At 42.6% G+C, this 15,155-nt stretch overlaps 1 protein-coding gene across 1 annotated transcript in view; it reads right to left on the reverse strand.

The window, feature by feature from the left end:
* Positions 1–1,268: 1,268 nt before the first annotated feature.
* Positions 1,269–15,155, reverse strand: part of NDST1 (N-deacetylase and N-sulfotransferase 1) — a 229,583-nt gene continuing 215,696 nt past the window's right edge. Inside the window, 2 exon segments of the mRNA XM_030212418.1 lie at positions 1,269–4,110; positions 9,588–9,690. Of these exon segments, the coding sequence (XP_030068278.1) occupies positions 3,991–4,110; positions 9,588–9,690 (223 nt within the window). The 3' untranslated portion in view covers positions 1,269–3,990.

The raw sequence follows: 15,155 nt of genomic DNA on the forward strand, positions 1-15,155 counted from the left end.
GCTACCTGTGGGAGTTGACTAGGTATTGATCCTAGGCATCAGCATTGAGCATTGACTAAGATGTGCTGTGAACACTACTTTCACCACTTCCCCACAGTTAGTCAATCACTTGGCTGGCTCTAAAAAACAGGAGCTGGACCTGAGAATCCAACATAGGTCCTCTGCATAGCAGTGTCCAATGCTGCTACTGAGCACTGGCCCTGCCAGTCAGAGGGCAATTATATCTGATATGTTTAGTTATTCACATTTTCCAGTCTTAAAGATGGAACTATAGCTTTAACCATGTCTGACTGTGCAGTTTCCAACTGCTGCAGGCTTTACATTTTTTTAAGTGATTTGAAATAAATATTGCTGAACTACAGTATACACTTTAGTAAATTACATTTTCAGGCTTACAGATGGTTGTTTTTCAATCTTGTGTTGAAAGGCATATCAAGAAACAGGTCAATGAAAACCAACCCCTATAAACAGCATGCTTCAGATTATCTTAAAATACATATTCTGATGAATGCTAGGCTGCAAAGAGAGAGAAATAAGGAACAGACGACAGGAGACATTGATGTCCCTTTACAAGTCATTGGAGAGGCCCCACTTGGAGTATTGTGTTCAGTTTTGGAGGCCATCTCTTGCTAAGGACATAAAAAGACTTAAAGTGGTTCAAAGAAATGCAACGAAAATGGTATCCGGTTTCGCAAGACATATGAGAAAAGACTTGATGACCTGAATATGTATACCCTAGAGGAAATGAAGGATAGGGTTGATATGATACATTCAAATACTTGAAAGGTATTAATATATACAAGCGAACATTTTCTGGAGTTGGGAAAGCAGTAGAACTAAACGACATGAATTCAGGTTGCAGGGGGGCTGACTCTGGAGTAACGTTAGGAAGTACTTTTTCACAGAGAGGGTGGTGGATGCTGGAATGTAGTCCCATGAAAGGTAGTGGAGATGAAAACGGTAATGAAATTCAAACATGTGTGGGATAAACACAAAGGATTCCTGTATGTAAAGAGAATGGAATCAAAACAAACTTAGTAGTGCCTTAGACAGCAACTTCAGTAATTGGGGAAATAAGGCCAGACTTCTATGGTCTGTGCCCTGATTATAACTAGACCGATCAGAATTGGCTGGAGTTGGTTTTGATGTCAACTCCAGTAGCTGGGGGAAAAAGACCAATACTGGACAGACTTCTACGGTCCATGCCCCAAAAATGACAAGGACTGATCAAGATCAAGTATACATACGTTATAACGCATCATACCTTGTTGGGCAGAATAGATGGACCATGCAGGTCTTTATCTGTCATCATCTACTATTTACTTACACTAGCCCTAGAACTGGTGTACATGCTTGTGCCTAGATGCCGGAGATACATGTGTAAATTAGAGTATTCTATAAGTTATATGTGTAAGTCTGAATCCTGCCGACTCCGCCCATGCATATGCCTACCCGTAAAATAGGCACTATGGAAGATATACAGAATGGTGCATAGCCAGATTTTTGGCATTTACATGCATATCTTCCACTATTCTAGTCATTTACTGTAAATGTTAGCGCCTTTTTTATAGAATCACTCCTGACGTATTCATTGAATTCTTCATTAGCTAAAGTATTAGGAAGTTGGGGTGGGGTAGGGGGGTTCCACCTTGTTGTATGCAATTCATGGCAAATAATAATAACCTAGCAAACAACACACAAATAAACTGATGGCCTCACTCTGTGTGCATTGTGGGTATTAGTACGACACTATACTATTTGCAGAATACTTTTCAGTGTTTTGTAATTAAGAGAGCACCAGAAATACCACTGCTTCTTTGTGAAATGTATCTTTTGGGTCATTCTTCAGTTGCTCATGTTGTAACTGTATTGTAGATGTTTTTTTTAACATCTGGAGAAGTCCAGTAAGATACCTGGGCTGTGACTGCTGAGTTTATTGTATCAGCTTTTGCCTTAGATTAGGTTTTACTTCTCTCAATGCTAACTGAATGCTACTTCTGTAGTGCTGCTATCCTGTACACTTCTCTTATCACCTGCTCTATTTGGAGGGTTACTTAAAGTCTGTACTCCCAGCGGAACCATCTTCATTGAATAATGTATGCTTCTTTTGTTTAGCTTTCTATTAGAAAGAAAAAAATATATATATTGGATAACTGGAAGCCCATCCGATACATGTGTCCCCAGGGATTGCGAGCTAACTGATCCCTGTGTTGTGTTGAGGTCCCAGCTAAATCACAGTTTTATACTGCACTCTCTCGCTTAGTTCTTTCTTGTTAAATTATTAAAAAAAAAAATTATGGTAGAACATGAGCAAATCATGGAATTTCAGTTTTCTCTATTCTGGTCCTCAGTTGGAAGATGCATCAGTCTCCCACAACATACAACTCCTCTTGACCCATCAATGAATCCTTTGGTCACCAGCACAAAGGAGGCCCCACTGAGTACAGCCACATGTTTCTGTGACACTAGGGGGGATTTAAGTACACTCCACATGCCTCTGTGATTTTGGGGTGGGAAAGAGGGAAGGAATTTCATACCATCTGATAGTCACAGATAAAGAGGTGTTTCACCTACAGACGGTTATTTGGCTATAGAATAACTGACCAGTTTCAACAACCACAGCTCCTATTTTTATAATGACAAATCTATAGCAGCCTTGCTGCTCCCTAGCTCAAATTCCCAGAAAGGCCCATAACCAAGACTCATCAGTGACACTGCTACCGAATCTGTCCACCTTGGGACAGTTTCAACGGGCTCAAATAAGAAGTGTTAATACTGCCATATTTTCTAAGGAAAAAAGGGATGTATACTGGAAGAGCAGCACTGTACCCTTTGTAACCTCAATAAAAACTAAATCATGTTTGTCAGATTAGAGAGTGGGGTCAGTTGAACTTAGAAAATGTGCACTGTTCAGCCTAAGTGTAAAAACAAAGAGTGACACTCACATCCTTTGAGTACAAATGCTGGCACAAACAAAATAAAAATAATAAATATTTAGCTATTTCGTATTTCAAAGACTAAAATTTCCTTGAGTAGCCCTAAAAAAAATCCTTCTATCCTAAGAAGGGCCAGAAACATGGGCAAGAGCAAGAGGGTCTCAGGCAATAAGACCCACCTGCAGGACTGACAGGTCACGTAGGCAAATCACATGGTGATGGCTATTCCCCCCCAGTGAACCTCAGTCTGTTACCACAGAATAAAAGACCATATAAAGTATAATGGGGAGTGACACTCCCGGTTAGAATCTTTCATGTCAAATGGTTTGTCCAGCGACTGCATTTGGGCAAGCCCGTAGGTAACAATGTATAGTATAAACACCAGTTCTTATAAAAACAAAAAGACAGCGCCTGCAATCCAGTTTAACTCAATCTCTTTTCATGTTCTCTGGGAATATTCTGGTCTTTGTTCCTCATTTACAGAAGATGATCTGCATTTCCCATGGCGCTGGAGACAGCTACTGTTGTTCCCCCAGTTCGCAAAGACTTCTTACCATGTTTTTAAAAATGTTATAGCCCCTTCTTCTCCACTGTTTCTTGGGTACATTTCTTGGTGTATATTAGTGTTGTAATACTAGAGGAGAGTTGAGTATTACAACCCTCAAGGTCTAAAGATGTAAAGGTGTAGTGGAACTGACAGCCAAGAGATCATTGCACCACAAGATGTGGCCTTTAAAACAGGCAATTCCTGAGTCCATGTAAGGAGTTCAGGGCGATCTAAAGATGAGTTAATGACATCTGGTTACCAAGCAACATAGCACTGGCAAAAAACTGGAAGGGACTCCCATGACAGAGTTCTTCTCAGGGTCAACCACCAGAAGTTTCATTTGTAGTGCATTTTTTTTCCTGTAGTGTCTTTCTTTGATATTGCTCAGAAACGCCCTCTTCCCTGGTAGGATATTTTCCCTTGAGTAGAATATTGCTTGTGGTTTGATTCAGGCTCTTTCTGGAGAGTGCTTTTTCCTGCCCTCTGTGGCAGTGATGGAAGCAGCAGCTACCTGGTGTTCTGAAGCTCTTCTCTAAGCCACGTGGGCAGCGTCTGACCCATTTTATACAGTAGCTTGGAAAGCTCAATGTTGTGGTCCCTGTAATAGTCTCTCAGGAAGGCTCTAGACTGCAGGAACAGGAAAAAAAATAAAGAAATAATTAGTGATGAAGGACTGTATACTAAAAACTAGATAGCACGCAACTTGTCTAGTTCAGACTCTGGGCATTGGTTGTCTCAATCCATTATCTTTCCATTATCTGCAGTCTGTGTGTTTTATTACATGTAGCTAGGAGCCAGAGACCTTTTGTTGTAAGAAAGATATAGGGCTCGATTTTCAGCAGGTAGCAGGCAGTGATTTTTAAGGATCTGACCACCACGGGCTAAATTTGGCCCTCCTGGTGGTGATGGTTGACACAAAGACTGTACATGAATTCAACAAAGCTTGGGACAAGTATATGTGATCTCTTAGGCAGAGGACGAGATAGTAGATAATATGGATGGGCAGACTGGATAGGCTATATTTATATTTTTTGTTACATTTGTACCCCGCGCTTTCCCACTAAATAGCCTTTATCTGCCATCATGTTTCTATGAGAGAAATTCTATAAATAGCACCCAAAATTAGGCACCAGCAAGATCCGTGCTAGCCAATTCTATAAAGGTTGCTTAGCGCTAAGTAACCTTTATAGAACAGTGCTTAGTGCGGATTCCTTGGGCCAACGTTGAGCGCAAGGAATTTTGCCTGCTGAAACCTGATGTAAATGCTGGTGCAACCAATGGCAGCTGGGCACGGTAAATGACCATATTGTACAAACTATGCCCAAATTTTGAGAACACCACTGACACGCTCATGCCCCCTTCTGAGTTACATGTAAAACAATTTGTTGCAGTGGTTCTCAAACCTAGTCCTGGAGGCACCCCAACCAGTCAAGTTTTCAAAATATCCACAATTAATATTCATGAGAGAGATTTGCATGTAGTGGGGGAACTGTATTCAAATCTCTCTCATGAATATTCATTGTTGATATCTGGTGCTGAACTATCCATTGCTGTGGTTCTACTTTCCTTAGGTAGTTATCTGAACTCCAGCCCTGAGGATCGATAGAATCCAGATAACTTCTGGTCTCACTCAGCTCTGTCCCCAGACCATCTTGGCACTAATCGGAGAGTGTGCAGCAATCAGAGCAGATATACAGTGGCAGTCTCCAGTTAAGTGTTGATGGATATCTGCTCAAGAGCCAGTTAGTGCAATTTAAATTGTTTTTAATATTGACCCCATAATTTCCTAACGCAATATATGATGGCAGATAACAGAGTGGTCTATCCAATCTGCCCAACCGGTCACATTCATCATCAGTTCATGACTATACAAAGGTGCTTCTCAACTCAATCCTCAGGGCAGAGCCAGCTGGATTGCAGGGAGTTCACCATGAATATGCATGAGATAGATCTGCATACAAAGAAAGCAGTGCGTATAAGTTTATCTCATGCATACTCGTGTGTATCCTGAAAATCTGAATGGCTGGATATGTCTGGAGAACTGGATTTATAACCCAGGCTCTGTAAAATATACTTGAAGGAGAAGTTTGGAGTTTCTTATGCTCAAGGGTGTTATTCAGGGGTAAAGGACAGTAATTTGTTCAGACACAGAACAGGGGCAGACTGACCGTTCGGGCAACCAGACAGTGCCTGAGGGCCCAGAGCAATTGAGGGGCCCAGTACCTACTCCCCACATGACCGACATTTCTTTCCCCTCCATCCTAGGTCTGGCACTCCCTTTCTTTCAACCCCTCGCCCCCTGCGTTTACCTCAAAAATTCCTTTCTCCGTACATGGTCCTGGCATAGGCTGCCTGTCGCGGACCAAAACTTTCTCTCTGCCACGGCCCGTCTCTTCTGATGAAACATCCTGCTTCCACAAAGGAGGGCCACAGCAGACAGAAGGTTCATGTCAGCGGCAGACAGCCTATGCCGGGGGCCTGTACGAAGAAAGGAACTTTTTGAGGTAAATGTGGGTGGGGGGGAGCTGATATCTGGCCTTGGGAAGGAGAGCTGGATCTGGAGGGAGGCAGAGATGTTGGAACTGGTTGGGGGGGGGTGCTTTCTGGGGGAAGAGAGAAAGAACAAGATGGAAATAGTTGGATCTGGAGAGGGGGAGGGGAGAAAGATATTTGCTCTGGAGAGGAAAAAAGGGGAAAGAGATGTTGGGGGAAATGGAGCGAGAGATGTGAGACTCAAAGGAGGGCCCATGATCCTTATTGCCCAGGGGACCAGATCCCTCAGAATAACAACAAAGAAAAGGTAATACTTATTGCACAACTACCTGCATGCTTCTTTTTCTTCCTCTTCCCATATCATTACATTCTGATTTACCTGGTACCATCATTTTGAAATGTTTCTCCACATTTGGTGCTATGGGAAACACACTTCCCAGCATGCCTAGAGCCCTTAATCATTTTTCTCATTCAGTCAGAGCAGCATGGAGTAAAACTGACTGCATTATCAAAATATCAAAACTAGAGACAAGCTAGGAGAGAAGAGTTCTAGCTTTAGAGAAACAATAGACTCCCTCTCCCCTCCTCCCTACCTTTTCTTCAAGGAGGGCTAATGAGTGTATAACATTCAGAGACACTGATAGAAGAGAAGAAATATTGCAACAACAAGGCATTATTCCAATGCAATCTCTAATAAATGGCTTGTGTAATTTCTTATAATGTTCTTAGAAGAATTTTGTTTGTACATGATCAATATGTATAAATATTTCTCCAAAACTGAATCACTATGGCCAGACTCGGGCACTTTCATTGTGACAAAATCCCTGGTTTCTTCACCATCTGCAGGGCATGAGTACAATTTCCTCCCACGCAGCCATTGGAATTCAAACAACTCACTCCCAGATGGGAGGTAAACAGCAGCCTAACGTACGAGTCTTTTATGTGAACAAACATGTCATACGGAAGCATCTGAAGTGAGAGTAAAGCAATATTTTGGGAAAAAGAATGCTTTTTTTCATCACCATACAACTAGGGGACTACAGAACAAAAGGAAGAAAAACCCCATATGTGCTGTACTGGCAAGATTTCAATTTTGTAGTACTCTCTCCTTTCTCAAGATAGGTAGCTTCTTACTGAGAGTGAGTGCAGTTGTTTTAATGTGTATACCTCAGAATCCAGTATGAACGGAGATCACCCAGCACCAGCTGTTCTACAGATGTTTCTCACTGTTAGACAGTGGACAAAACCCAGAGAACTTCTAGTCTGCAAATGGGGGGCAATTCTATAACTTGGCCCTTCATTTGAGGTACCCCAATGCCGTGTACGAAGCGCCAATTCCACATCAGCATCTGGGTGCCATGATGCAATTATATCAGCATTGGGATGCCTAAACAGACACCATCAGTTCTGCCATATCTATGAGTACATAAGTATTGCCATACTGGGAAAGACCAAAGGTCCATCGAGCCCAGCATCCTGTTTCCAACAGTGGCCAATCCAGGTCACAAATACCCGGCAAGATCCCAAAACTGTACAAAACATTTTATACTGCTTATCCCAGAAATAGTGGATTTTCCCCAAGTTCATTTAATAACTGTCTATGGACTTTCCTTTAGGAAGCCGTCCAAACCTTTTTTAAACTCCGCTAAGCTAACCACCTTTACCACATCCTCCGGCAACGAATTCCAGAGTTAATTACACGTTGAGTGAAGAAATATTTTCTCCGATTCGTTTTAAATTTACTACATTGTAGCTCATTGCATGCCCCCTAGTCCTAGTATTTTTGGAAAGCGTGAACAGACGCTTCACATCTACCTGTTCAACTCCACTCATTATTTTATAGACCTCTATCATATCTCCCCTCAGCCGCCTTTTCTCCAAGCTGAAGAGCCCTAGCCACTTTAGCCCTTTCCTCATAGGAAGTCATCCCATCCCCTTTATCATTTTCGTCGCCCTTGTCTGCACCTTTTCTAATTCCAATGAGAGACCCACCCACATGAATACCCCCTCATATTTATGTGCTAAGAGGGAAATTCAATAAATGGTGCCCAAAGTTAGGCACTGGGATGATCCGCGTTACCAGTGGTGGACTTACCATTAGGCCAACTGAGGCAGGGGCAGGGCCGGTCAAACCCGGTAAGCGGGGTAAGCGCCGCAGGGGGGCGCCTGCCTTCAAGGGCGCCGCTGCGGCGCTGCGCCGCCATACCGCACTGCCCTTTGGTACTTTAAATCTTTAATTTACCTCAGTTCCAGCAGCCGCATCATTTGAAAGCCCTGCCCCGTCTCTAGCCTTCTCTCCCTTCGTGAGTTCGTTCCGCAGTCCCGCCTTCTGACGTCATTTCCTTGAGGGCGGGACTGCAGAACGAACTTACGAAGGGAGGGAAGGCTAGAGACGGGCAGGGCTTTCAAATGATTCGGCTGCTGGAACTGAGGTAAATTAAAGATTTAAAGCACCAAGGGCGGCGGGGGATGGGGGCGAAGGAGAATCGCTGGACAGGGGCAGGGTGGGAGAAGAGAGAAAGGAGATGCGGGGGGGGGGGCAGGGGCGTGCAGGCACCAACTCATAGTCTGCAGGGGGGCGCCAGAGACCCTAGGACCGGCCCTCAGGCGGCACTCTCCCCTTTCCTCCACGTTTACCTCAATTTTTCTTTTTCAAAAGGCGGGCAGTGGCAGCGATTCCCACAGGCTGCCCTGCCGCCAGCACCAGCCTCTTCTCCCTACTATGGCCTGCCTCTTGACGTAACTTCCTGTTTCATCAGAGGCGGGATGCAGTAGAGTGAAGAGGCTGGTGCCTGGTGCAGGGCAGCCTATGGGAATCACAACCGCCTTTTAGAAAAGAAAAAAATTCAAGTAAACATGGGGAAGAAGGTTGAGCAGGGAAGGGGAGGAGATGCCAGACCGGCAGGGGTGGCATCTCATCCTTGCCTCTGCCAGCAGATTGCCTTATGCTACACTAGTATTCTGTAAAGGGTGCTCTGCATGGAGTGTCCTTTATAAAATACTAGCTTAGCGTGCATTACACACCTATCTTTGGGAATGAGCATTTCCAACAGCCAAAGGCTGGCAGCTAGGCACAGAAATGCAGGTATTCTATAACACTGTATCTAAATACTGGGAACACCACGACCCACCCATGCCACGCCACCTTTGGAGTTGTGTGCTATGAAATTTAGGTGTGCAAGTTATAGAACAGGGTACAAGACAAGGCAGATCTGCATAACTCCTAATTACTGCCAATTAAGTGCTTGCTAATGCCAATAATTGATTGTTATCGCCTAATTAGGTAATTAGTTTATGCATGGATCTGGGATCCGTGCCCAACTTTGGGCAACATGTAGAGAATTTGGCGGTAAGCAATTTGTGCACGCAAGTCATATAAAAGCTCCCAGAACTCAAGTGCTAGTACCTACACATTTGGCATGCAACTGGTGCTTAACTTTAGATGCCAATTTCTAGAATGAGGGGTAAGTGCTCTCCATGACAGTCTGCACACGATATCCATAATGTCTGTGGGGCTACTGACCCCAGAAATTAGCAAACCCTGAAAGGAAAAGATAAGGCCTGGAAACTGCTTGGATTGTGCCTGCAAATGTGTTTTTTCAATGACTTACATCAGAATCCATCTCGGGGTATTTCCTTCCTTTGCTTTTCCCTAAGCACTTGGTTTTCCCTCCTTCCAGAAGCTGGCACCAAAAGCCTTTTTTTGGATCAAACCTTCACAAGGAATAAAACAATGAAAAGAATATAAACCAGGTGCAGAAAAAAAGAAAAGCTGTTTCCAACCAGCAGTGCTCTCACTGATGAAGGATTCAGAAATAAAAATTGTTATCAAGCACAAGGATGAACAATCTTGGCAGAGAGCCCACATATAAGCAAACAGAGTGAAAGGAGCCTAGAATGGATTTCAGTCAATTTAATTGGACATAACTTAATACATTTCTTGATTAGCTTTCGAAGGTTGCCCTTCTTCGTCAGATCGGAAATAAGCAAATGTGCTAGCTGACAGTGTATATAAGTGAAAACATTCAGCATTACTATGACAGTCTGACAGGGTGGGAGGATGGGGGTGGGTCGGAGGTATGCATGGGGACATCAAAGCATATCATTGATATTCTAACAGGATGGGTGTGGATAGGTGAGGAGTGGGGTGATCAACAGACATACAGCTTTATGGTTTATAATGGGCTAAGAACCCCAGATCCTTGTTAAGTCCTTTCTGTTGGGTGTTAAAATATTCAATCATTCTGACTTCAAAGGTCTTACGTTCTTGTATGGTTTTAAAGTTACCTTTCAGGATTCTCACTGTGAAGTCACTGGTACAGTGTCCTGGTCCTGTAAAATGTTGACCAACAGGTGTGGGAACCCTACTGGCACCAGCATTGTTCATGTGATGTCTATGTAAATTGAATCTTGTCTTAAGCATCTGGCCTGCTTCTCCAATATAGCATCCTTCGTTACATTTTTACACTGAATGATATATACCACATTGGAAGATGAGCAAGTGAAAGATCCCTTTATGTTGAATATCTTTCCTTGTGGATGACTTTGGGGTCCTGTGAAATATTTTGGCATAGTTTGCAACTGGATAAATTACAGGGAAGTGTGCCCTTCTGTTCCTTTTCAGTCTGTGATGGAAGTTTACTTCTGATTAGCTTGTGTTTTAAGTTGGGTGGCTGTCGGAAGGCCAGTACTGGTGGGGATGGGAATATCTCTTTCAGTAATTCATCCTCCTGGAGTATAGGTTGTAGATCTCTTATGATTTTCCTCAGTTTTTCCAGCTCTGGATTGTATGTCACTACAAGGGGGATTCTGTCTGTGGATTTTTTTCTCCTTGTACTGTAGCAGATTCTCCCTGGGTGTTTTGAGGGAGGAGGCAATATTCTTGGAGATATTTTGGGGTTGTAGCCTGTTTGAAGGATGCAGTCAGGCTTTTAAGGTGTCTGTCTCTATCCCCTGGGTTAGAGCAGATACGGTGGTATTTTGTGGCTTGGCTGTAAATGATGGATCTTTTTGTATGTGAAGGATGGAAGCTGGAGTTGTGGAGGTAGCTGCATCTGTCTGTGGGTTTCTTGTATATAGATGTTTGTATACAGCCATCACTGATTGAGACCGTGGTGTCCAAAAATTTGACTTTTTCTGGGGAGTAGTCAATTTTGAATCTGATTGTAGGATGGTATGTATTGAAGGCAGAATAAAATTGTTTCAGAGTTTCTTCACCCTCCGTCCAAATCATAAAAATGTCATCGATGTACCGGTAGTATTTTAGAGGTTTGGTCTGGTGTGTATTCAGAAATGTCTCTTCCAGCTCAGCCTTAAAAAGGTTGGCATATTGGGGTGCTGTCCTGGTGCCCATCGCAGTGCCCATTATTTGTAGATAGATATCATTGTTAAGCGGAAGTAGTTGTGAGTTAAAATGAATTTGATTAATTTTGTAATAGTTTCTGGTGAGTATTGATGGTCCAGTGTGGATTTTTTTTTTAGGAGTCTTCCACATGCAGCTATGCCATCCGCATGTGGAATGTTGCTGTATAGTGATTCTACATCCATCGTGACCAGAAGGGTGTTAGGTGGTGGTAGTTGCTTGATATTTTTCAATTTATTCAAAAAGTCTGTGGTGTCTTGTATGAAGCTGTTAGTTTTGTGTACGAGAGGTTTCAGAATTCCCTCTATGAATCCAGATATTTCTTCCGTGAGTGTGCCAATACCTGATATGATTGGTCTTCCCGGTTTGTGGATCTTGGGTAGCATGTAGAATGTGCCCACAGCAGGCTGGTTGGTATGAGTTTCTTCAGGTGAGGTTGGCGCTGTGTAGGAAATGTTTTGATAAGGTCTTTCAGCTGTTTTGTGTAATCCTGTGTGGGGTCCTCAGTTAGCTCTCAGACAATAAATACTACAGGAAACTGTCTGTGCCCCTCGTCAATGTATTTTTGTATGTCCATAATTACCACTGCGCCTCCTTTGTCTGCGGGTTTGATGATAATGCGTTCGTTAGTTTGTAGGGTTCTTAGGCCGCTCTTTCTGGTGGGGTAAGATTGTACAGGATTCTCTTTTGTTTGTTGGAAAGTTGGGATTTCACCCTATGTCTGAAACTTTCTATGTAATTATCCAGCTTGTAGTTTTGTCCTCCTGTGGGGTGAAATAAGTGTTCTTTTAAGACTGTATTCTGGTCTGTTTGGTGTCCCTTTATTATAGAAATGTGGTTTAAGGCGCATTTTTCTAAAGAATTCTTCTAGGTCTGAGTATAGTTGGAGTTCATCTAGTTTCCTGGTATGGGCAGAATGAGAGCCCTTTGGATAGCACAGATACCTCATGCTGTGATAATTGATGGTTCGAGAGGTTTATTAACCCCATTTGGTTTGCATCTGTAAAGGTGTGATCAGTATTCCCTGGTTTGTTTGGGCTCTGATTTTCACATGCCTCAGATGTGTATCCAAGTGTCTCCAAGGTGTCTGGGGATGTTGGTTCTGCAGAGCTGTAGCTATTCAAGGATAAGCAGTTTCTCTCTCTTTGATTTTGAAGAAGAGAATATAGCTTTATTTCCTTTTTGCGGATAGCAATGTATTGGTTTTTCTCCTTGGATGTTATGTAGGTCCTCTTTAAGTTGGTTCACAAGGTGTGGATGTAATTCCTCCATGTTCCTCATGATTACATCCTTTGGGTTTGTATTATTCTTTTTTCTTGTAGAGTTGATGTATAAGTTCATTTCTTAGTTTCCGACTAGTGCGTTGCAGAGTTTCTCTGCATAGTCAGAATTGTAAGTAGTAGCCAAAGGATTTTTGATCCTCAGTCCTTTGGGAATGATGTAATTCTTCTTGCAGATTGTCAGAAAGTAAAGATGACTGTTCACTTTTGTTTCTTTTTCCAAGAGTTTGTTCATTTGCTTTTCATGCGGCTGTATGCGGTATCTTCCATCTTAACTAGAGGAGTGTGGTAGCCGTTTTAGTCCACTCTTAAGGTTATCAATAGAAATCAAACAAAATAAAACATGGAAAAGAAAGGTATCATCTTATTTTCTTTCCATGTTTTATTTTGTTTGATTTCTATTGATAACCTTAAGAGGTGGACTACACGGCTACCACACTCCTCTAGTCAATTTAATGAATGTTATTAGTCTAGTATGTCAAAATACATTAAAAAAAAAATCTATGATCAGGTACAACAGTCCATAATGCAATCAAACATGACTGTTCAGATTTATTGCGACACGTTTGACTAAAAACGTTTGTTGACTCCCTTCTTGACTGCTCTCTTTTCCAGCTCCCTTGAGCTGTTGCTTGTTTTTCCTGCAAAGGGGTTTTACTCTGTTTGTTAGAGAGCCTACAAATGCAAAGGTGGCCTCTCAATGTTCTCTCTCCAGAACCTAGTCAATGAGATGTGGTAAGCTGTCAGGATTGATCCTTGCTCTTACTCCTTATGTAACCAAGAGGAAGTCATCTTAATTCACTGTTTCCCAAATGTACATTATTTTTATTTATTCATACTTGTATCCCACAATTATCCAAAAACAAGTTTGGTTCAATGTGGCTTACATTTAACAGTTGTTAGAGATTACACTGATTCAATTACATTTACAAGGTTGTATGATGCTGTGTTTTACAGTAGTTGGCAAGATGGAACATGGTAATAATGCTCCTATAACAAAAGCAATGTTTCCTTCTTTCTGGATTTAATTACTCACCTTTCCAAACCTATGCTCTGAGTTACAGTTCAGGTACAGTAGCTAATTCCTTGTTACAGAGAGTTACAAACTAAGGGGGTTGTTTACTAAAGCTTAGCTCAAGTTATCTGTAGCAGGTCCGGTAGGAATAAAATGAACCCTCCTGCAGATAACGTGAGCTAAGCTTTAGTAAACAGGGGGAAAATTGATATTGATGTGCAAGGCCACAGTAAGTCACTGGGATCTGATGCTTGGCTTCTATGTTTCTAACCATTGGGTCACACCTCCATCCTATGTTAGAGACCTCTTTCCTTCTGTGAGTCAGTCAGGTGCTTGGGGTTGTTTTCAACTGTAAACTTATACTCAAAGCACAGATTCTGTTCGCTCTGCCTTTTTTTTTTTTTTTTTTTTTACTGTTCACCATATTCGTGCTATCCGTTCTTTCCTGTTCTCTCAGTCTATTCGCACCCTTCTCCTCTCTTTGGTAATTTCTAAAATTGACTATTGTAATTCCCTCTAGTCCAGTCTACCCTTGCACGCCCTGAAATGTCTTCAACTTATCCAATTGACAGCAGTTAAAATTATTCATCGCCTACATCACTCCTCTCTGCCTTTAACACTGGCTACCTGCCTCTTTCCGTATTCGCTTCAAGCTTCTTATGCTAGTTTTCAAAAGGATGTCTCCCCTCTGCATATGCCTGCTTACATCAGCTTCTCATTCCTTACTCCCCATCTCACCTCCTGTGCTCCGCATCTGATCACCTGTTTTGTGTTCCTTCACCTACCACTCTTCACCTTACAATCTCTCGTGACACTGCTTTCATGGGCCCGAAGCTTTGAAACTCTCTTCCCCACCTCCCTTCCTTCATTTAAAGTCCTTCTTAAGACTCACCTTTTTTCCCTGGCTTTTGAATCTTCCCCCTCTTAGGGCCTCTCCCCTTTATTCTGGTTAGCATCTTCATCTGCACTGTACTAGAAAAATGTTGCCTGTTTGGATCTACTTTGTGGTATATCAAGCCCAAATAAATAAATAAAAATTAAAAGGTGAACATTCAGCTGGCGGCAGTGAGCATTTTTTTTTTTTAGCAGTTGTTGGTGTTTTTCCCAGATGTCAACACTGGGCCATGTCCAGGCTCCAGAACTGAATAACTGGGTTTATACAGCCAGCTCTCTCTTATGCAGTTAAGTGTGATATTCAGCAAAGACAAGACTGACTTTTATGCAGCTTGATTTAACCACCAAACTTAGGGGTCCTTTTACTAACCTGCAGGGAAAAAAGGCGAGCGGTAGCGGCGGGGGTCATTTTCCTCACATGCCAGGGCCCTTTTTACTGCAGTGGGTAAAAGGCCTCCCAAAAAAATGGCTATGTAGTGGGAAGCGCTTACCGACACAAGGGCTCCCATGGTAACTGGGATTACCACTGCGCTAAAAAAAAAAAAGAAAGAAATTTCCAGAGCACCAGAAATGGCGCGTGCTCGACTCGAACTACCGCCAGCAGCTGCATTGGGCCTGTGGTAGTTCA

The sequence above is a fragment of the Microcaecilia unicolor genome, chromosome 8 (genome assembly GCF_901765095.1).
Source record: "Microcaecilia unicolor chromosome 8, aMicUni1.1, whole genome shotgun sequence".
In the NCBI taxonomy this organism is placed as follows: Eukaryota; Metazoa; Chordata; class Amphibia; order Gymnophiona; family Siphonopidae; genus Microcaecilia; species Microcaecilia unicolor.